The following is a 19972-nucleotide window of genomic DNA, read 5'->3' as shown; positions in this document are numbered from 1 at the left end:
CCTATAAACTACTCTCACTGCTTTTCTTCCATCGACCGTTAAACGTTAAGCACATGGCATATGGCCCTCTTGCCTCCTCCGCATTAATAGTTGCTCTTCACTTCTTATACTCTTCACCCAAAGATGCTAAGAGCAATTTCCTCATTAACTGGTCGTCCGCTTCCAAGCCCTGATACCACATCGTGCAAGGTAAGATAGGTCGCCCAAATACCTTGCTACAGCAACTGATTCGAGTCAGGTCTGTGGTAACAAGCCATTCGTCGAAAACGGATATCGGCACCCATTCTGTAGTCGCAATTGTGCAAGAATTGCTTTTGGAAAACGTACCGTTCACGGCCATCAGGACCTCTGCGAGGTGCGGAGTCCTCACAATAATTAGTGTTCAACTCTCTTCACACTCTGTCTAGGCATGTGGTAATCGACCTAAATTCGTTGAAAATGGATACCAGCATCCGTATTGCAGTCGTACATGTTCGCGAAGAGCAAAGCATCAAAATATACCCCTCCACGTTGCCAAAGCCTCGCCATTTGCTGGCCGTTCAACGATTCATTTCTACCATAAACGCGATCCATATTATGGTTTCACCAATTTCTCGCCTCACCCTGTCAATTACAATGGAGAGTTGTACCCGACAAGCGAACACTTGTTCCAGTCCTTCAAGGTAAGACACCAAGAACGACGCCTTCAGCTTTCCATTCCGACTCCACTCTTCAGTTCGAGCACAACCCCGACCTCGTCAAACATATCAGAACCTTCTCGCCGTGGCCTCGTGACGTCTTTGCGGAGGCTCGCCGACTACAACACGAAGTCAGGCATGACTGGAATCAAGTAAAAATTGAAAAGGTTCCTCGTAACACTGCTTTTTTCCCCGACTACCTGACGGCTTACGCCTTCAAGATGGAACTCGCCCTCTATCTCAAATTCACTCAACATCCTGACATCAGAGTGGAGCTTTTATCCACGGGAAATGCGGAGTTGGTTGAGGTACCCGTACCCCTCTAACCCGTGTATAACACGACTCATTTGCTGACATTCCTATTCCTGTCAGGACTCAGACAAGGACTCCTTTTGGGGCATCGGTTCAGACCGTTTGGGCCGGAACGAGCTGGGGAAAGCATTGGAGAGGCTGAGAAGTCTGCTGCATGCCCGTGGCTATTAGTGTTACCTGCCTGAATCCTCGTGTGGTATGTGTGTAAGTTAATGTTATAGATCGATTCCATGCGCCATACACGATGATCTAGTTGTCGATGGAAGCGAGGATGCACCGTGGAGTGGCGTGTTTGAACCATTTCCCCTGTTCGCTTTGAAAGCATGCATGATGCAGACCCAGTCATTTAAGAGGCGGTTTCTCGCTAATCTGCCTACACGCATCTACTTAAACCATGGCGGCTCAATCACCTCCCCCCAATGTTTCGCAATCTCAAAAGGCCACTGGGAACGGCAACGGGCTCTGTGACGTGAGTTCCTACACTTGATCTCTGTCGCTAAACGTTTCGATTCGATCTCTGATGTCTCTTTAGCATTGTCATAAGAAGCCAAAGTTTTCCAACCACGACTACTGCTCAAAGACATGCGCATCGCAAGCCGCAAACATGTGCAACGTGAGCAAAATATCGTTCCACGATTGATTGAGATTAACGACAGTCCTCTAGCATTGTCAGAAGAAACCCAAATTCCAGAACTTTGACTTCTGTGGGAAGACCTGTGCTTCCCTCGCTCAGCAATCGGGTGGTAACAGTAAACCTCAACAATCCAAGGCGACGTCTTCCAAACAGAATTCTTCCGCGAAGGCGACACCCAACTCTCAGCCGAACGCGTCGACCACTAGCCTTGGTAACACCACCATTCACTTGCCGCAGAACACAGCGCCAACGGATCCCGTAGAGGTTGCTAGTGAGTGAACCCCAATTCCGCACGTTCAATGAGAAAAAAAACCTCACTATCATTTACGTATTTCACTAGAGCTCATCGTAAACCAAATTCCTCTCTTCCAAGCATTGTTACAATCCCCAAACGCACCTCGACTGGTTTTCCATCATGGAAAACCAGGAGACCCGACGCCCGCACCTGCTCCAAAGGCTACAATCGGTCCAGCTCCTCAAGCCACTGACAGTAACAACAAATCTGCCGCCGCCGCCGCCACCGCCAGTCACTCCATGCAGAACGGTAACAGCACTACGGCCTCACGCAGTGCCGGAGGAGTCCAGTTGGTGAATGTGCCTGTTGAACAACCTCAGGCAGGCGCAGCTTCGAACACCCAATGTCGAATTCCTGGCTGTGGAAAGCCTGTATACGTCGATGCGAACGGACAGAGCACAAGCGAATATTGCTCCATGAGCCACCGTCAGTGTGTATCTATTGTCTCATAAACGCGAAAGCTTTCACTGAATAACTTTTTTTTCATATTTCAATTTCCAACAGAGAAGCAGTCTCGTCCGGTCTAGTTGAACCTTGCATTATGTGTCTTGATCTACCTCAGTCCGGGGAAGATTATTTCTGTGGTAGAGCGTGTAAGGAGGAGGCGTTGGACAAGAATTTGCCAATTCCGGTGCGCGATTGAAGTTTGATATGGAAGGAGGGAGAATGATGTGTAAATAGTACTACTAGAACTACTGTGGTTTATGTAAAAAAAAAATGTATGCTTATAGCGTTGGAGAATTACTTACCTGTTTCCGATCCTCTCGTCGCTTTAACGCGTCGTATACAGCGCCCTCATCATGTCTGGAAATGGAAAACCCATTGAATTTTTATCATGATCGCTATCGACTCAGCGGCCAATTAGAGAGGAGTCCTCCTGTCAGCGTTTGGCGATAGCCTCGATTCTCCTTGTCTTCCCTAAAGTGATCTAGTATCGGTCTCCTGTACACTGGCCCTAAAATACTCTCAGACAAAAGAACCACACTACCTCTCAATTAACCAGCGTCGAGCGAAGCACTTACGTAGCACTTCCGAGTTATCGAAGCTTACCTATTCCGAATGCATCGAAACTTGAAGACGGTGGTCTAAGGGCATGCAGGAAGCGCCATGAAGAACGACAATGGTATTATAAGGGCTGGTTTTCGATGTAGAGGCTTAATGAGATGGAGAAGCAAGGATAAAATGGATAGATGGTGGATAGAATAAGTATACGATTGTACGAGAGGAAAAGAATTTAAATGTAGGGTAAGAAAGAGGGGAAGAGAGCTTGCCGTATTCAAAGACCACACCTATGTAGGTACGGTATGACCCGGAGATTGATACTAGTTGAATGAGGTGATCTTCGAGAGGATAGTCCCAAATGTTGCTATACAAGGGAAACAAACGGTAATGAGAAAAATTACTCCCGTGAAACCATTCAACAACACCTCGCGTAAAGAGGGCTTGTAGGAGCAGACTTAGAGCCCACCGTGCCACATAAATGAGCCCTGCGCCGACGACGAGTCTTTGAAAGTGGTACTCAACACCTCTCTAATGATAATATGGCGCAATGGTTGGGTAGCTCTTGCGTTGGTTCTTGTGGGTCCATGATCGTTCGGATCTGAAGCCATGTCACATCTTGTCACATCCGCGTGTTGAAGTTGTCAACCCGCCGTTTGGCCTTTGATCAGCAACTCCAAACACTGCCCATTGAATTTCCCTGTCCTCCACTACCGGTGGATGCCAAAAGCTCCGAACCAGAACCAACCTAAGACTAAGTAATACGGTCACGAAACCAGCCCCAGCTCAAGGGCTAGACGATCGTTTGCCGGGCGCCGGTTGGTCTTTGACTCGGATGCACGTGCCGAGTTGATCAGTCGCCCTGGAAGCGGAACAGTATTCGAACAACCTCCACGAGCTGGGTACGCTTTTCCGAGGGGTACATTTCGTTCAGGAATGCCCGGATGTCATGTAAGAGCTTCACAAGTCTGATCCCCGTCTGGCTGCAGAGATCGAACTCGACATTGAGCTGAACTCACTATGAACAGTCCATGGGAGCCCCATACTCGTAAGTCACTTTACAATTAGTTCTCTACACGACAATAGCTCATATTACTCCAAGTCGTGATACTTTTATTTAGACTGAAACTGATTCAAGTGCACATTCCCCATCAGTGCCTCTTGAAAGACCTCCTAGCAGATATCTTATACTCTGGCAAACACGATCTCCCGGCTGAAATCGAGACCATCATGCAATTGTACAAGCCTCGAAACCTACGCTTCTTGACCCCGAAACGTCTTCTTCCCACCCTTGACCTCAATAGCCTACCGGACGGTGACGATTTGAAAGATCTTTTGTTTCTGGATGCCGACAGTAGATCGACGATACGCTGCGCAGGTTCCTATCTTCCGTCTGATGGATCATGTCTTAATCTAGTCGTAGAGGAACCTCGCCCAATCGAGGAACTTTCAGAGAAAGGCGGTGTGCAATTTAGGTCACGAGAGATCGTTGTTTACTTAAATGAGCATAATATTGAAATCAAGTCGACCGGACCTACGGTGAGTTGCACTCATTTCATTGAGCATGTATTTTACTAACGGTGCTCCATGCTGCCAGGTGGGCGCTGGATATCTAGGAGAGAAAGAAAATCGAGTATGGTGCAAACTCGTCGGAGATGGCGAGCTAGAGACATTCAGAACCCTCGAACTGTTGAATCCATCTGCCCATCATATTGTGACGCTCCTTTTATCACCCCCACCACCTCCCGACAGACCAATACCTGGTCACAATGCCCGACTTTGGTCTTGATTTGAGCTGGGTGAGCATGGTCTGCAAAGTGGCAGGAACGAGAATATACATCATCGCTCGCCAGCTTTGCGAAGCTATCCGATTTCTACACTCCAACAACCTCTATCACCTCGACATCAAGCCGCAGAACCTGGCCATCGACCACTACACCTCGGATCTCACCGTGATAGACCTAGGCTGGGTGATGTATGCACCGCCGCCTTGTGTCATTGAAGGAGCGGCGGGTACTTCTGGGCTTGTCGCACCGGAGGTACAGCGTTGGTTTGATTGGGAAGAACTTGAAACGGAAGACGAAGACCCGCCTCCGTTCTATAATCCCCAGAAAGCTGACACTTGGGCGATAGGGAACGTGATCCGCATTTTATTGGATAAGGCAGATGGATATGTTGATCGATATCATTTGCTAGAATGCTTCAGTGAGTGGATGATGGAACAAATGCCTTCTATGGACACCGCGCTGGAGAAACTTGAGGGTCTTTTTTGCTCTCCAAACTCCAATGCCACACATAGTTAACCTCGACTTTAGACAGTACTAATAGTTCTTTTTCCTTATCACCACTCGTCAAGACTTTCTTCTTTTTCACTATTGAACACGTAGTACAAGTTGCTGCTTTTTTTTTCTTGTATCGTACAATTCAAGCCGCTCAATTCCGGTAATTTGCACTAGTACTTCTTGGCGATAGCCTCGATTCTCCTTGTCTTCTCTAAAGTGATTTAATATATCTCCGTGCACTTTACAGATCTCTGAGCCCTAGAATATTCTCAGACAAAAGAACCACACTACCCGGGCCTCAATTCACTTATGTATAATGTAGCACTTCCTAGTTATCGAAGCTGACCCATTCCGAGTGCATCGAAACTTGATTGAAACTACGAGGACAGGTCCGAGAGCATGCACGAAACGCCAACAAGAACGACAATGGTATGCACTGATTCTAGGAATGGTATCATGAATATTCTGGCTACAATACAAGTGCTGGTAGATGGAGATGTACGAATGAAAGAATAGATGTTGGATAAAATATAAGATTGTACAAGAGGAAGGGAATGTAGGGTAAGAAAGAGGGGAAGAGAGCTTGCAGTATTAAAGACCACACCTACGTAGGTACGGTATGACCCGGAGATCAATACTAGTTTAATGAGGTGATCTTCGAGAGGATAGTTCCAAAGGTTGCTATACAAGTGAAACAAACGACCATGAGAAAAACTACTCCCGCGAAACCATTCAACAACACCTCGCTTACCGTAAAGAGGGCTTGTAGGAGCAGACTTAGAGCCCACCGTGCCACATGAATGAGCCCTACGCCGGCGACGAGTCTTGAAAGTGGCACTGCATTTATCGCATTCGTAGGACCTATAGAGTGGCTTTGGTCTTAGAGTGGGAGAGTTGGAAAGGAAGAAGACCAAAAGTCTTACTTTTTGCAGTCAATATCGTGAAGATGGAGGTGCAACGTCAAGGCATGAAGATTAGAAAGTGTGTCCCGACAGTCGGGACGGGGGCAAACAAGAGGATGGTCTTCGCTAACGCCTGATTTCTTCATTTCCTTTACGGCTTCAACACGCTATGGATAGGATCTGAGTTCATCGTGAAGACCATGGATGACAGAGGGAGGGAACCAACCATTTCATTAAGGGCGTCAAAACGAGACTGGCGGAATCTAATCTTCGGTACCGTGAGTCCGCAATTGGATTCCGGAGTTCTAGGTTCCTCTTCATCGTCCTCGGTACATGCTGTGGTTTCACTGGAAGTGGAGGATCGCAAGCTTGACGAAGGGGAGGATGGACTAGAAGAAATTTCCTCGGTGTTGCATCGTATGCCAGCTCTGTATCGGTTCACTATCTCTTGCGCAGGCGTAACGATTCTGGGGAGAGTTTCTTGTTCTCCGTCCTCTTGGTTGATGGAACGGGGAGCGTGGAATATGAACGAGCTGGTTTCGTCGTCTTCGTATTCCTGGGTCAATTCCTGCATACGAATCTGCGCAGCAAGATCGATGTTTGGAGGAAAATAGACGGCGTGGCGTTTTGTATCATGAGGATCACATATCGAAGACACCGGAGTACCTGATTGGCGCACCAAGTTGTCCATGTCGCAGAACACGGTGGGAAAACTCATTTCGGAAACCATAAGAGAGAAGAGAACAGCGGAAAGACCAAGCTTCTTTTGTTTGCGTTGGAGGGAGAAGCCGGTTCTAAAGGGTCAAGCGAATGAGAGGAACTTCTACTTATACCCTCGAAGAGACGGGCTGGCAACCACCCCATCAATATCCATATCCGATAGTGATTGTGGCCTTATAGATAATCTGGGCTTTAGATGCATGTTCTAGGAAATGGAGATGGCCCGAGGGCCAAAGCATCAAACTGCCGGATTCATCTGTCAATACCGATGAGCGAGAGACAGACAGACAGACAGACAATAGGAATCAATAAACCTCCGTAGCGTGCACCATTGTGTGTAGCCATTGTTATACGAGTTTGGTAGCAAAATTGTAACTTAAAACGAGCATCATGGCGGGAATTGCAGCACCATGGAATGGTTTTCGATGGCACCAGATCAATGGTGGTGTGTCTGTTCGTGTCTGTTCTGGAGTACGGTTTTAAGGATGTGAAGGCTCTGTGAATTTCTGTGAGCATTTGTGAAGTGGCTAGATCAAATCCCACCAATAACGGCGAATTTTATCACATCCCACATCCCACATAAATTCAAGTCGGATGATGGTCGGGTGAGAAGAGACGCAGTCCGGCCCGCGTCAATGTTCGTCGTCGAAACCTCTTTTCCACCATGGCCACCTATATCATGCGCCCACCAACTATTCGCAATACGTTCTGTCGCATCACTCCCACTGTTCTGAACTGCCGCCGTTCAGTAACTACCCCAGCATATCCTGGTCACATACCTTTAAATTGGACCGAGAACGCATTTTTGGCGGTCGGTTCAGGCCTCATGGCGTTGATAGACCCGAAACGAGCAGGTACGTCGTCAATTACCACTCTTATCCACCGTCTGATTTCAATCCTTTCGCAGATATGGTAGCTGCCCTCGGAGAAACTACAGCAGGACCTGCTCTCCCTCGTTTACGCGACATCATGCTCAAAAGCCCTGAAGGCAGACAGATCCTCAAGGACAGACCAAGAATAAATACGAATACTGTCAACATGGAAGCCCTTGCAAGGTTACCCGAAGGAACTTTTGGTCGTTCGTATATTACCTGGTTAGAAAGAACTGGTGTCACTCCCGATACACGAACGCCTGTGAGCACATCTCCGTCTCAGTTCAAATTGTGAGGATAACCAAATCTGCCCTCTCCTCAGGTTCACTACATCGACGACCCAGAACTGGCCTACGTCATGCAACGATATCGGGAATGCCATGATTTATACCACTGCATTACCAACTTTCCCGTAAACGTCGAGGCTGAATTGGCAGTCAAATATTTCGAGTTTGTCAACTTGGGACTTCCGTTAGCCGGTCTATCCGCGTTATTTGGGCCTCTAAGGTTGAATGCGGCTAAAAGGAAACGTTTGTTCGGAGAATACGTTCCTTGGGCACTCAAATGTGGAAGTAGTGCACGGTGCCTTATTTCAGTCTACTGGGAGAAACGGTGGGAGCAGAACACGGAGGAACTCAAGAAGGAACTTGGAATCTGGGATGCACCTCCTGCGAGGTGGGGTAAACCTCTAAATGAGGCAAGAATAGTTACTGATCAGAAGAATTTGGAGGCAACAAAGGTCGGGCAACTATGATAAGTGGAATATTATTGTTATCGGATCGCTTGTATCGCTCAACAACCACCGTGAAAGAGACCATCAAACGTGTTCATGAGTTAATTTATAGGTGACAAACACCGAAACGACAGGCGGACGTTCTGTCCGGATTGAGTATTGAGAGTCCAAATTTCGTTCCGCAATACTGGATTTTTTACACACGCACCCAACCTGATCCTCGGTGAACTTCAAAACGTTGCGTCTAAATAAATAACATGACTGAAAATAGGGCAGTGGACTATGGGTTCTATCCTTTCTTTCATACGGTCTATCTTCCAAGGACCTCTTATCAGCACAAACTCAGATAATGTCCGGGATATATCCGCGTACCTCGATTGACGAAACAAAAATTAGGAATCAATTAATCTCTCATGTCGTCGACCCCACATCCAATTTCCCCGCTTCCCGATCTTCCCGTGTAATCTGAGAGTGGGGTTTCAATTGCCACAGTAATGTTGACGTCGATATCCTTGGAAGGTTTAGGCTTTGAGAACGTGGCGTCACACGAATAATTCAACCGCCCATCATAATGGAGCCATTCCTGCCCCTTCGTTGGCAACTTTGGAGGCAAAGAACCTTGAAGCTCACGGGTGGGAGAAATTTCCGGCGGGTAATCGTCGTACTCTTCACTTTCCTGCGAGGACGAACGAGCGTCCTCTTCGTCGTCGCCGTACAGATCGTAAAGCTCGCCCGCCTCCAATTCCCCCTTCCCGCAATGACTGTGGGAGCTGCCACTAGTTCAGTTCAAAAACGGAGTATTAAAACGCGCGACATCACGGTCAAACACGGCATATACATACCGCTCATTGTCTGAGGCCTCCAAGCATTCGTCGTCTTCTGATGCCACCAGCGAGTCCGACGACTCGGACGCGCCTTGCAAGTAAAATTTGGATAGAATCTCTTGTATGCAGTCGATGTCGTCCTGTTCCTTGAAGTGAGAGCCAGCGCTGCGTTCAACTTGATTGGGAGTTGTCGCGGTTGTCGTCGAACGTCGAGACATGATTGTTATGTCAAGAAAAAGAAGAGTGAAGAAGGGCGGCCAGTCGTTTAACAGGGACTGATGAGAATCAGGATCCGGGGGGGACTTTCGGCGTTCGTGGAACTGAGAGCTCTGTTATATAGAGCCATACTGGGTCCCATGAATGGTGCGATTGTGATATTTGTGATGATGAAACTTTAAACGTGAATAACAGCGGTCTTTGGCTATTGGGTTGGAGGAGGCCCAGGTTCTAGATTGATTGTTATTCTTTTTGCATTCTGCCGAGAAAGTCTGTCTAAGCTGCCTTTAAAAAGTAAAAGGCCGAGAAGTTCCACGAGTCAGGCTACATGTGGGGTGAAGTCAAACCTCGAGTAGGGGAACCAATAGAGAACTTGAGAACCTGAGGGCTTTTCATGTATCAGTAAGTTAATGTTCGGGGCTACTGATCGAAAATTACCTCTAGTACATGTTTTATCGGCGGGGAGATTCACTGGGGATGTAGTCAGACTTATTCGTTTTGCTCCAGCCTGACATCCTTTGACACAATCCAAGGGACAATTTTTGAACGCGACTATTTTATCGTTCAGGTGAACAACGTAGTTCCTCATCGAGTTTTCCCCTTCGTAAGCTTCCCACATACCATATGATAGCAAGTACACGTGCCTTATGCTTTCGTTTGCCTCCCTGCTTCTAGATCTTCTACATCGCCCACCCCACCCATTTCCGAGAGTGACTACATCTATCGCAAATGTAGCGACGAGATTATTAGACCTGTCACCGGTTCGTGTATCACTGTATGACGAACTGGCTACCTGGGTGCCCATGGCATGTTGTCGATGTAAAGAGCGGTGACCTGATGGTCTTTCATCAAGTTTTCAAGAACCTCCAGTGGCGGGAGGTCCTCAATCCCGACCTCAAGGATCTGAAATTTTACGAAAAGGCTATTGTAGACCATGGCGGTTGCGGAACATTGTCCACGATGTATCAAAACCGGGAAGTGCAAACCACTCTTCGAGAACCCAAGTTGGTTTGATATCCTGTTAGTGGTGCCTTTGTTCGCGATGCCAGGATTCAAGTAGTTCTGACATATCATATCAACGGCAACAAGTCCAAATCACAAGATTCTCCCGATTCTTTCCCGGACCGTTTGATATATATTATCTGTTGCACCTTCATCTAGTACAATGTCTTGTGCGCTTGTCTTTACCTCTCATCCTTGATTCCTTAGATCTGAATCTCAGAGCTTGTCCTCCCTTTGACCACGAAGTCCGCGACCAGAACGAAGTGGATGCCGTGATACGACATTTTTTGTCTTTTTGCAAGCCCTTTGGGAAGCTGCTTGAGATTGCTCGTACGGGCCAAGATATTCGAGTTGGGGCTGTTCCGAGAGAGCGTGACTTGAGTATACAAAGTGCATGAGTTGGCAGGGTTGAATCCGTCGCTGGCGCCGCTGTGGTGGTGGAGCCTTGGAGGAACTAGGGAGGCTGAAAGAGGTTTTAGTCCTTGCGTTAACGAATGATAAATTCATCGAGTTGACTCGTTGAGGTTGAGGTACGTATTGAACGGTGCGGCCGTTGAGACCGAACGTGAATGAGTCGGGGCTGTGTTCGAATCTGGAATCCCACGTTTGTCCGCTTACAGGTCTTCGGCGATTTATCCAAAAATTCCTCATCGTGTAGCAAATCGCAATCTTTGCTATCATTTCTTACCGCCTATTAACGTCACTTGGCAAGTCCGATGCTTCATCTCAAAGGGTATTCAGTTTGGGTGGTAATCGCAGGAACGTCAGCGCAGGAATACGGTGTGGAAGTACTCGAAGGGCAGAATGAGGTGAAATGTTGGATACCATCCGAGGAGGGAAAAGTAAGCAATTCATTCCTTCAAACTCATTATTCACCAATCAGTTACCTTCCCACCTTCATTCAGACTTTTGAAATCCGAATCAAGGACAATGAATACCACACACCCACCGACGCAGGAGTATTTGTGGACGGAACTTCCTATGGTGGCAAACCGATAAATGGTACTGAGCTCAGAGAACACTGTAAGCGAGGGTTCAGGACATCTCCCACTACAGTGAGACCGTTCATGTTCTCCCGTTTGATTGTCACAGGTTAGTTCCCCAAAACTGAGTTTCGATGTTCCTAAAGATTTCTCGCTCGAAGATGATGACTCTTTAATGTGCTCCGCCTCGCCCGACATAGGAGAGATAAAAGTCATTATTAGGCATACCGAGATCTCTGCGCCCAGTCATCACCATGTTTCACGGTGGACTGCCAGCGGTACTAAAAGAAATGCTCCTACTCAAATAACGGTCCATGAACGAACGAAGAAGGCAGTTGACCATCAAACATCGTGAGAGGGTTTACAACATTCCCCCCTTGTCTACTGACTATCCTTGACGATAAACCGCTCATTAGCTTAGGACAAGACATACAAAGTCAAGCTCGGTTCATAGAGTCAAAACCCTATGGCCCTCCACTCCTGACGTTCCGTTTCAGGTATAGACCAATTGGTGCGTCCGCTAATACCTGAAATATGATCCTTCGTGCTACTTACATGATCTCAAAGCAATGCTCCAAGCCAATGGGATTGTACCCAGGAAGAGAGCACGATCCCAGGAGGTCGAGCTTGGACCGGAAGATGTTATCGACATTAGTAGCGATTCAGATTCAGGGGAATTGGACCGTCTACGAGTACGTGTGCGGTGCCTCTGATTGTTTCCTTCAGTCGACCTGACGATACCCTGGAATTCCAGGAGAGAATCCGATTACTTGAAGGCCGACAACAGGAAAGAGTACCGAAGAAGATCAAGCGCGAACCGAGTGTAAAACGGGAGCTTATAGTTGGGGAGGTGATTGACTTGACCGAGTCGTGATTCTTCCGTAGTTCCTGGTTTTGTCTATTGTCCAGTAGGTTCTGTCCTCCGACCTACTCACGATCCTGGGGCTTGACTTGATTTGTTAGCACTGTTATTATATTACAGGCACATTCTCTGATTGATACCCGTATAACATCCGTCGTTCCTTGTGACCGAGCTCGAAGTTAATCAGTCGCACATACAGTTGTCTAGATTCTCAGTCAGCACTGGTTTGTGGGATGGCCTTGACATGTGCCCCGGGTGCTCCGCGAGGTCAGGTTGGGTATAAATGAAGTTTGGTGATACGCCAGTCTAGAGTCGGTGAGCCACTACTTCTGCTTACCTATGGAACAGGGAAGCTCCCTCCCATTCGAGACTACAGCATTGGACATGTTGATTACTAGTCATCACCGATCGTAACTCGGAAGATATCCTATGATACCCTGCATCTGTAAAGATATATGGAGTTGAATCATTCACGACTTCATGGTGAACTTTGTTCGTTGAATGGGGGCGGCGACCCAGAAGCATGGATGCTGTCACTGCGGCAGTACTTGACACCCGCAATGAGAATCTGGAGTGTCTTTTTTGTTGTTCACACACGGGCGTAGAAGGTAAAGCATGAGTGAAGCTGCAAATCAAAACTGCTTAGAAATACTGAGGTATGAAACATGGAACCTCCGAGCTTGGTCGGTGATAGGGGCGTGGGAGAAATTATGTCATGCAATACAATACCTGTAGGCTGTAAAGATCCCGGCAACACGAATTCCCAATCATCGGAACCACGACTCCCCTGCTTCTTGCCACCTTACATCCTTCCAGCACTTCTCGTCGTCGTTGTCAACGATGGCGAAAGGTCCTTCTCTACTGTCGTCACCCAAACCAACGACGATCTGCCCATCTCAAACTCACATCGGCCATGTGTACGTGTCTAAAGCTCTCGTCCTCGAGCTGTGCAGCTGATTGTCATTCGACTGCAGACAATTACGAGATCTCATTATCTGTCCTCGACAACAGGGAGTAGTTAATTATGTCAACCAGCAGTCGATCGTTGAACACGACCTTCACGCCCCAAACTCAGTACGTTTCCGTGGTTCCAGTAGCGATAGCTCACACAACTAAACGACTGTTATTTATTAGACCCCCCATACCCTCGTCGACCTCCATTACACCCCAAATACACTATCGTCATTGCAGGTTTATGATTCTGAACACACGCTTCTCGCGGCTGGCGGTCAAGAAGCCGAGATTCATCTCTCGTTACATGATTCAAAGAGAAACATCAAGCCTTTGTGGCGACTGGATGACCAGCTGCACGCGTCTATCAACAACTCCGTTCTCCTCACATCCATGAATCTCGCAAGGTCAAATGAAAGCAGCGTTGAGCCCAAGATTGTCGTGAGCAATAATGATTGCTCGGTCAAGTTTTACGATGTTCCGTTACGTGTTAGGAACTCCCCCAAACTCGACAAGGAGGTTGGGAGTATGCGGCTGAATGTCCCCGTGAATCATTGTGTGTTCAGTGTTTCTCCCTTGTTGATCCTCACAACTGAATTCACTTCACTTTAGCTTCCATTTCTCCCGACGGCTTGACCTTATTATCCGTTGGCGATTCTTCTAATATCTTTCTTCACCGAATTTCCGGTGGTTCAAGGCTATCTTTTACCCCCATCACGAACCTCACGATGCCTCCTCCTGATCGCTCGCCTCTTTCTTTTCCCTCGACCTCTTTGGCCGCCTCCTTTAGCACCGCTTTTTCGCATGACGGCATGAAGTATGCTGTTGCCTCACAGGAAGGGGTAGTTGCCATTTGGGACGTGCGCAGCACCAAAACACTAAAGGTCTTTCAGACGGACAAAGGTAGGTTACCGTCAGAAGGAGGTCATTGGACTGGTGGCTGGCTATCAGACGATCCCTATGAATGGACTAGGGGCAATTCCAAAGCCCCGGGATGGAGTGTTCGGAATGTCAAATTTGGGAGCGGCGGAAACGGTATCGGGAGAGAAATCATGACGTTCACAGAGGTGTGTTGTGCCCTTACTAACACGCGATTCTTTGTTCTGATTGCATTTATTTTTTTTCTCGTCAGCACACGTCGTTTCTACATGTCGTCGACGCCAGAACGTTCGAAACGGAGGAAATAATACATATCCCACCAGTTTCCTCCAGAGCTAGCACAAACCCTCAGCGCCAGGTCCCGTCCAGAACACCCTCGCAACAGAATCTTCACGCCTCATCACAATCGAGGTCTCGATCTCGTGCATTCGTGTCTCGCCCGTATCAACGTCCACTCCGCTCCAATAACCCTCGGCATGTCGCTGTTTCTGCGACATCACATCTCGGAGGAGGGACTACAAGGCATGAGTCAACGATGCCGCCGTATGTGGTACTAGCGTTGGAAGACACGTTCAGAATCTCTCCTCGAGGATCGTCCTCTGACGTGTCGTCTTCAGGTAATCGCGCTCTTTGGCGTTCCCGTACCACTGAAAGACTCACCGATGGAGACTTGGGATATGGCGATCGCTATATTCCGAGTAGCGCATTGCGAGATGACGAAGAAGACCTCGTAGTCATACCACCTTTTGGTGATAGAGAGGTCGAAGAAAATGTTCGGGTACTGTTCAACCATGGTTTAGGTACCAGATCCAGAGGCTTTGGGAGTTTCGGCAATGTCACCGTTGGGGTCCGTGGTTCCTCCATCGACCATGATGATGGCGACTCCCGCGATCCCGAGAATGTCGCCGATGACCGGGATCGTATGGATGTGGACGACCGCGATTTTGAGATGGAAACCGAATGGGACTGTGTGTCGTCTCATGTTCCGTCGAGGAGTTCGACGCCTCCGCCGCCCATCAGTGTTTCTGCGAGTGGAAGATCCAATGGGAATACTAACGTCAACCGGTGGCGGTCATGGTCACGAGTTCCTCAAGAGATACAAGATACCATTGAAGATCTGGAAGGCGATAGCGTGGAACAAACTCGCACTTCTGCCGATCACAACAAGTACTACGATATGGATATCGCAGGTACTTGTTTTGACCCATCAGGTAGTCGGATATATGTTGCCACCACCGAGAGTGTATCCGAGTGGAGTGTTAGAGGTGGGGAGAAGAGGTGGTGGGCTGATTCGGGGACGGAGGCGTGGTGTTGATTCTTTTCACCCGCGAAAACACGACGCCCACCCGCTCGACTTTTCCGTGTATTTATCGCATTGTTTTGCCAAACTGTTTGATACCTCCATTGTCCTTTGTAAGTACCTTGTATCTGATGTATCGACTCCTCTCCTTCTACACTTTCACTACATTCCACGTCCCGGTTCTACCCACATATCCTTTATATCCCTCTCAATACTTCCGATACCTTCTTCTGGCTCGTGGCGTCGACATAGGTATTCATTCCTCGGAGTTTGAATGTCGTTTTTCACTTGCTCTATAGGTTGGACTGGGTGTGGTACGTTTTGGTCCACTGTTCTTTGTCGTGTATTCATCTAGTGCCTGTTGTACCGTTACTCTCTGATCTATGTATGCAAAAATTGGTGGAACCCGTGTAAACGTAGTTTTAGGCGACTGGCTCATTCGGTACTTTCGGGACATGCATTCAACGTTCACTGGCAACTCCCGTACATTGTCCCTGACAGAATACAGAGAAAGGCTTCAAAACTTACCATGACCACCACCAGTGCATTGCCTCCACTAAGCTCTGGCCAGCTCTGGCCGTTATATCCGGTCCACCGACAAAACCAAGGCAACTAATATATACCCTTTTGGTGCGATCCAAAACAACCCACTCGGCCATCTCCGCTCTACCCATCCAAATTCAAAAAGAAACATCCATCTGGGTTCCCTCACTGCCTTTGCCTTCGGAAGAGATGGATCGGATATCTATTAACCATTGATATTGATCACCGACGAAAGAAGCTGTTGATGCATCTGTTACTACTAGGCGTGAGATTGAACGTAGATGTCAGAAGACGTGGCGAGGGATTCAGTGGACTTGTTCGTCAGTACTAGCCCGAAGGATGTCAGGGGAGGCTGGGATACAACGATGGGAATTGCCAGGACCGTACGTGTTACCCTTCTGTTAGCAGTTTACATCGCAACGAAAACCTGTATCTGAATCGTCGTTTGCTTCAAGTTGAACTGCTGCAACATTCATCCATCCAATGACGCCTTTCGACCCTTCTTCCCTGTAACAGTGGTCTACTCCCACCACTATCGACACGTCCGTCTTCTGTCGTTGCGCAAAATACACCGTCAGTGGAATGCCAAACCCACCGTGTATGAATATTCTAAATGTGCCTACCAACCGCCACCCATTAACCGTCAAATGTTAAACCAGCCAAAAGAAAAACATACATTCTTTCGAGTAGTCTTACTATGATTGTAAGTTAGCAAGGTTTGCGAGGTCCATATCATTATAAAGAACAAGTCGTTTCAAATCCAATGATAATCGATGACGAAGAAAAAGGGGTTATTCGGCTTGCTTCTCTCTGATACAAGACGTTTCCTAGGAGGTCCTTTCTGCATCGCCCAATACTCTACGCCATCGACGACCACTAATCGTCGTTGACCTTACAAAGCTACGAATGTTATCACGGCGAGTCGTTCTGAATTTGACATCATCCCTTTATTTACGCTGTAAAACAGGACACTGTTCATGGCTGAATTAACGGACAGATCCGTGTCAAAAGAAAGTAGGAACGCCTCTCGATTCTTTCTCCGGGCTTGACTTACCTATTGCAACTTCATCTAGTACAATGTGCGCTCTACCATGCTCTGCCTGTCAACCCCTCACACATTTGCACAGATTTCAAAGAAGCGTTTGAAAAGGATTACTGTACCCCAAGTCCCGGTATCCTTCTACGTGCCATGGATAGATACCATACACACACGTCCTACTATAATCGCTCGTTCCCCGTTGTCCAATCGTCGGGGATGGGCAAGTCGCGCCTGATGGATCACTCTGCCACACTTCGGTTCACGATTCCTTTCAACATCCATGAAAAGCTGGAGTCCGGTGCAAGTAGGTTCATCACAGAATCCTATTTGTACAATTGTACAAAAGTACTTACCTCCCTCCTCATAGCTTATCCTCCGTTTGATCACCAAGTCCGCGAGTTTCTCACAAAAGAATTTAAGCACGAAGTGGATGCCATAACACGACCGCTTGTCTTCTTGCAAGCCCTTTTTAACGAAACGGTCGCCGAACTTCAATCCCAAAAAACAAAAATCACAAAGGGAACGCCACAAGAGATTGCTAGCAAATGGTACGAGTGGATGAAGGTCGGGTCGACTGTAGATAACGTCGGTACAAATAGAACCATGCTCTATGACCGAGTGGTAGAAAAAGCCAGAGAGGTGTGTGTACAGTATCAAGACCGTTCCCGCTTCGACTCACAATCTGGTCAGCTGGAACGAGAACCCGTGGATCACCAGAAGCTTCTTGAACATCGTGCAAAAGCGTTGCGCACCGCAGCTCAATCACTCGTTGATTGTTTAAAGAAGCTCTACAAGACGGAAGTCGAATTTTGTGCAATTGTCTACTTTGATGAAGCCCACACCTTGTCTTTACCGTCGAACAAATCACATCGACGAACCCCTTACTATGCTTTGATGCGCGTCTTGAACATGATTAACGACATGCAGATCTTCTTCGTTTTCTTGTCCACCAACTCGAGTTTGCTAACCTTCGCACCACTGGCAAGCAAAGCGGTGTACCCGGCGCCGATACGAGTTCAAAACAACACCGAACTTATCCCCCCTTTTTTCGAGCTACGATTTGATACTTTTTGTCGAAAGTTTACATCAGATGCAAAGGAAGTCGGCAAATTGACCCTGGAAGGAGTTTGCGACCTGGGACAGATGACTAAATTTGGTCGCCCCATGTAAGTTGGGTGATGCTACACTGCAATGTTTACTCAACTTGAATATTTGAATGCCAGGTGGCACTCCTATTATCAAAGCCTCCCGGAAGACGAAAAGCACAAAATGATTGATCTAGCAGTGCTGAAGTTGCGAGGTAATGATCATAACAATGCAGACCTGGCGGCACTTGATTCCCGCGTTCTCATTCCCTTTGATCCCTACCAGCTGGTCTCACGTACAACAGAGGTTGAACTCGTGAGGTCGCATATGCGATGCATCTATAACATACCTGCAGACCGACAATTCGTACGTTCTGCATATCTCTCCGAGCCGGTGCTCTCGGAAGCAGCAGCGGTTATCCTCAATTCGCCCCGGTCCAATGTCGATCCGGGCCGGTCCATTGTCGATGAGGCCCCGCGTATACTTGCGAATGCTTTGGAAACTGGGTTGCTCGCGCAGGAGGAACGTAGGCAACTCATTGCCCGAACTCTTCTGACCGTAGCACACGACGGGGCTGCCAAGCTCGATTCAAGCTCGACATTTGAGCTGCGGTACCATCGGCCAATCCGACTAGTACACTTTTTGGAGAAGCTTCTCTCACCCGAAGTCTGGAAATTAGTCCGCCAAGCCACTCCGGTTCACGTATACAGGGATGATCCCGAACTCGAAGTCGCCTTTGCCAATACCTGGGTCAACTTTTCCCATTTCACCCGTCTCGGCGACCGCAAATCATACAATCTGGAATTTGCAAGTGAACTACTCAAGCGAGGGGCAGCCATGCAAACCTACAACAAGCAAGACCAGGACGTTGGAATACCGCTCCACAATGGGGATTTAACCTCGATGATTTCTGTGGAAAGAACAAGCATTGCTCAGTTTCAAGTGCTGAATTTCCCACGACGCATAACTGTATCTCCAAACCCGAGTTTGATTGGAGAGTGTCACGACGATTTGCCGATCCTGTCTGTTTCCATGCAGCTTGGGGTGGAGAAGTCCGGAGTCGAGATTATGACAACGCAGATAGATGGTGACGCTCCTGCTGGCCATACTGTTACACGCTCTGTTCTGGCTGACATTGAACGACGCCATTATTCTATCGTGCTCTATGGTTGTACGGCGGCCACGTACTCCTGCATTGGTGATAACGCGGCAAGATATGCGAGTCTCCTTCGAATACCAACACCGTTCCAGAACTACCTCAGAAAAACGGACCCAGAGCTTCTCGATACAGTTCACACATTGTCGCACCAGGTGGTGGACACGGTTTGGAAGAATTGATGAGCTATCCTTGCAGTTGCTTTGAACGAGGACTTGCCTCGTGCTGAAGAGAAGGACTGATGCAGCAAAGCGGGGTTCCGTTGGCTGAAGCTTTCGGATATGGGGATCCGATGGTTTGGGTCAAGATGGACAAGGAGGAAAAGGATTTGGCGTTCCTCTCAGCCTCAGGTGCTTCCGGCAGGGGTGGAAGGTTTGGGGGGAAGGAATTTGAATTTCTCTTATAACGTTTTCTATTTTTGATTCTCCCACCATTATTCCCCACCCCTCGAACAATTGTCAAAGACCTTGCGCCGCGTCATTCGCATGTACGAAAAATTCAAAAAAAGTTGCCTGTAAATTATTTTATTTAATACGCTCTACGTCTCAATTCACATTTTTTACTGCTGGAACTGTTTCAGAATAACGAGCCCGACGACGCTTCAGCTCGGTGGAAAGGTACTGAGAACTCATCCTGATGATTTCATAGAGGATGGCGGCAAGGAAAGCTATTTATACGAGGCACTCTTCCGGAGGTACGGCTGCT

At 47.9% G+C, this 19972-nt stretch overlaps 11 protein-coding genes across 12 annotated transcripts; 9 read left to right on the top strand and 2 right to left on the bottom strand.

Annotated features, from left to right (window-relative positions):
- Positions 1-123: 123 nt before the first annotated feature.
- Positions 124-1160, top strand: E1B28_010987 (uncharacterized protein; the record flags this gene model as incomplete). Its single annotated transcript, XM_043155975.1, has 6 exons — positions 124-189; positions 239-355; positions 408-662; positions 716-844; positions 899-985; positions 1050-1160. 6 exons carry the CDS (start codon positions 124-126, stop codon positions 1158-1160), a joined length of 765 nt encoding a protein of 254 aa, XP_043005759.1.
- A 223-nt stretch (positions 1161-1383) lies between these two features.
- On the top strand, positions 1384-2561 carry E1B28_010986 (uncharacterized protein; the record flags this gene model as incomplete). Its single annotated transcript, XM_043155974.1, has 5 exons — positions 1384-1458; positions 1522-1602; positions 1654-1894; positions 1964-2348; positions 2423-2561. The coding sequence occupies 5 exons, from the start codon at positions 1384-1386 to the stop codon at positions 2559-2561; spliced, it is 921 nt and encodes a 306-aa protein (XP_043005758.1).
- A 1376-nt stretch (positions 2562-3937) lies between these two features.
- E1B28_010985 (uncharacterized protein) lies at positions 3938-4706 on the top strand (the record flags this gene model as incomplete). The annotated part of the gene is made up of 3 exons (XM_043155973.1): positions 3938-3965; positions 4020-4456; positions 4515-4706. The coding sequence occupies 3 exons, from the start codon at positions 3938-3940 to the stop codon at positions 4704-4706; spliced, it is 657 nt and encodes a 218-aa protein (XP_043005757.1).
- A 16-nt stretch (positions 4707-4722) lies between these two features.
- E1B28_010984 (uncharacterized protein) lies at positions 4723-5220 on the top strand (the record flags this gene model as incomplete). Its single annotated transcript, XM_043155972.1, has 1 exon — positions 4723-5220. The coding sequence occupies one exon, from the start codon at positions 4723-4725 to the stop codon at positions 5218-5220; it is 498 nt and encodes a 165-aa protein (XP_043005756.1).
- A 300-nt stretch (positions 5221-5520) lies between these two features.
- E1B28_010983 (uncharacterized protein) lies at positions 5521-7452 on the bottom strand. The gene is made up of 6 exons (XM_043155971.1): positions 7136-7452; positions 6781-7077; positions 6328-6681; positions 6123-6268; positions 5951-6060; positions 5521-5880 (listed from the first exon to the last, which is right to left on the bottom strand). Exons 2-6 carry the CDS (start codon positions 6829-6831, stop codon positions 5837-5839), a joined length of 705 nt encoding a protein of 234 aa, XP_043005755.1. The 5' UTR covers positions 6832-7077; positions 7136-7452; the 3' UTR covers positions 5521-5836.
- Positions 7453-7464: 12 nt separating this feature from the next.
- On the top strand, positions 7465-8740 carry COQ4 (Ubiquinone biosynthesis protein). The gene is made up of 4 exons (XM_043155970.1): positions 7465-7675; positions 7729-7955; positions 8016-8649; positions 8703-8740. Exons 1-3 carry the CDS (start codon positions 7486-7488, stop codon positions 8445-8447), a joined length of 849 nt encoding a protein of 282 aa, XP_043005754.1. The 5' UTR covers positions 7465-7485; the 3' UTR covers positions 8448-8649; positions 8703-8740.
- Positions 8741-8829: 89 nt separating this feature from the next.
- E1B28_010981 (uncharacterized protein) lies at positions 8830-10060 on the bottom strand (the record flags this gene model as incomplete). The annotated part of the gene is made up of 3 exons (XM_043155969.1): positions 9905-10060; positions 9269-9854; positions 8830-9202 (listed from the first exon to the last, which is right to left on the bottom strand). Exons 2-3 carry the CDS (start codon positions 9466-9468, stop codon positions 8830-8832), a joined length of 573 nt encoding a protein of 190 aa, XP_043005753.1. The 5' UTR covers positions 9469-9854; positions 9905-10060.
- Positions 10061-10631: 571 nt separating this feature from the next.
- On the top strand, positions 10632-10866 carry E1B28_010980 (uncharacterized protein; the record flags this gene model as incomplete). Its single annotated transcript, XM_043155968.1, has 2 exons — positions 10632-10638; positions 10676-10866. The coding sequence occupies 2 exons, from the start codon at positions 10632-10634 to the stop codon at positions 10864-10866; spliced, it is 198 nt and encodes a 65-aa protein (XP_043005752.1).
- A 194-nt stretch (positions 10867-11060) lies between these two features.
- On the top strand, positions 11061-12755 carry E1B28_010979 (uncharacterized protein). 2 transcript variants are annotated; one of them, XM_043155967.1, is made up of 8 exons: positions 11061-11175; positions 11237-11310; positions 11374-11560; positions 11613-11802; positions 11868-11962; positions 12019-12143; positions 12206-12359; positions 12415-12755. In XM_043155967.1, the coding sequence occupies exons 3-7, from the start codon at positions 11536-11538 to the stop codon at positions 12323-12325; spliced, it is 555 nt and encodes a 184-aa protein (XP_043005751.1). In that variant the 5' UTR covers positions 11061-11175; positions 11237-11310; positions 11374-11535; the 3' UTR covers positions 12326-12359; positions 12415-12755. The 2 variants fall into 2 exon arrangements, with proteins under 2 accessions (XP_043005751.1, XP_043005750.1); XM_043155966.1 differs by having other exon boundaries at positions 11061-11310; positions 12415-12455; positions 12513-12755.
- A 327-nt stretch (positions 12756-13082) lies between these two features.
- E1B28_010978 (uncharacterized protein) lies at positions 13083-15919 on the top strand. The gene is made up of 5 exons (XM_043155965.1): positions 13083-13230; positions 13288-13387; positions 13448-13820; positions 13877-14331; positions 14397-15919. The coding sequence occupies exons 1-5, from the start codon at positions 13154-13156 to the stop codon at positions 15456-15458; spliced, it is 2067 nt and encodes a 688-aa protein (XP_043005749.1). The 5' UTR covers positions 13083-13153; the 3' UTR covers positions 15459-15919.
- Positions 15920-15977: 58 nt separating this feature from the next.
- On the top strand, positions 15978-19961 carry E1B28_010977 (uncharacterized protein). Its single transcript, XM_043155964.1, has 8 exons — positions 15978-16369; positions 16442-16903; positions 16954-17000; positions 17060-17065; positions 17114-17329; positions 17393-17664; positions 17716-18191; positions 18249-19961. Exons 2-8 carry the CDS (start codon positions 16893-16895, stop codon positions 19447-19449), a joined length of 2229 nt encoding a protein of 742 aa, XP_043005748.1. The 5' UTR covers positions 15978-16369; positions 16442-16892; the 3' UTR covers positions 19450-19961.
- The last annotated feature ends 11 nt before the right edge of the window (positions 19962-19972 follow it).

This window comes from Marasmius oreades, chromosome 7 (genome assembly GCF_018924745.1).
Source record: "Marasmius oreades isolate 03SP1 chromosome 7, whole genome shotgun sequence".
Lineage (NCBI taxonomy): Eukaryota > Fungi > Basidiomycota > Agaricomycetes > Agaricales > Marasmiaceae > Marasmius > Marasmius oreades.
This window is presented reverse-complemented; position numbering and strand designations above follow the sequence as displayed.

Excerpts from the sequence above, each read along its gene's own strand:
- E1B28_010983 (XM_043155971.1), bottom strand. The coding sequence starts at position 6,831 with ATGGTTTCCGAAATGAGTTTTCCCACCGTGTTCTGCGACATGGACAAC. Across the intron at positions 6,061-6,122 it reads CACGATATTGACTGCAAAAA|GTCCTACGAATGCGATAAAT; the intron begins GTAAGACTTTTG and ends GCCACTCTATAG. Across the intron at positions 5,881-5,950 it reads TCCTACAAGCCCTCTTTACG|CAACCTTTGGAACTATCCTC; the intron begins GTAAGCGAGGTG and ends TCACTTGTATAG.
- COQ4 (XM_043155970.1), top strand. The coding sequence starts at position 7,486 with ATGGCCACCTATATCATGCGCCCACCAACTATTCGCAATACGTTCTGT. Across the intron at positions 7,676-7,728 it reads GATAGACCCGAAACGAGCAG|ATATGGTAGCTGCCCTCGGA; the intron begins GTACGTCGTCAA and ends ATCCTTTCGCAG. Across the intron at positions 7,956-8,015 it reads CTCCCGATACACGAACGCCT|GTTCACTACATCGACGACCC; the intron begins GTGAGCACATCT and ends CCCTCTCCTCAG.
- E1B28_010979 (XM_043155966.1), top strand. The coding sequence starts at position 11,185 with ATGCTTCATCTCAAAGGGTATTCAGTTTGGGTGGTAATCGCAGGAACG. Across the intron at positions 11,561-11,612 it reads CTCCCGTTTGATTGTCACAG|ATGATGACTCTTTAATGTGC; the intron begins GTTAGTTCCCCA and ends TCTCGCTCGAAG. Across the intron at positions 11,963-12,018 it reads TTTCAGGTATAGACCAATTG|CAATGCTCCAAGCCAATGGG; the intron begins GTGCGTCCGCTA and ends ATGATCTCAAAG.
- E1B28_010978 (XM_043155965.1), top strand. The coding sequence starts at position 13,154 with ATGGCGAAAGGTCCTTCTCTACTGTCGTCACCCAAACCAACGACGATC. Across the intron at positions 13,388-13,447 it reads ACCTTCACGCCCCAAACTCA|ACCCCCCATACCCTCGTCGA; the intron begins GTACGTTTCCGT and ends GTTATTTATTAG. Across the intron at positions 13,821-13,876 it reads GAATGTCCCCGTGAATCATT|CTTCCATTTCTCCCGACGGC; the intron begins GTGTGTTCAGTG and ends ACTTCACTTTAG.
- E1B28_010977 (XM_043155964.1), top strand. Across the intron at positions 17,330-17,392 it reads AAAGCTGGAGTCCGGTGCAA|CTTATCCTCCGTTTGATCAC; the intron begins GTAGGTTCATCA and ends CCCTCCTCATAG. Across the intron at positions 17,665-17,715 it reads TGGTAGAAAAAGCCAGAGAG|CTGGAACGAGAACCCGTGGA; the intron begins GTGTGTGTACAG and ends CAATCTGGTCAG.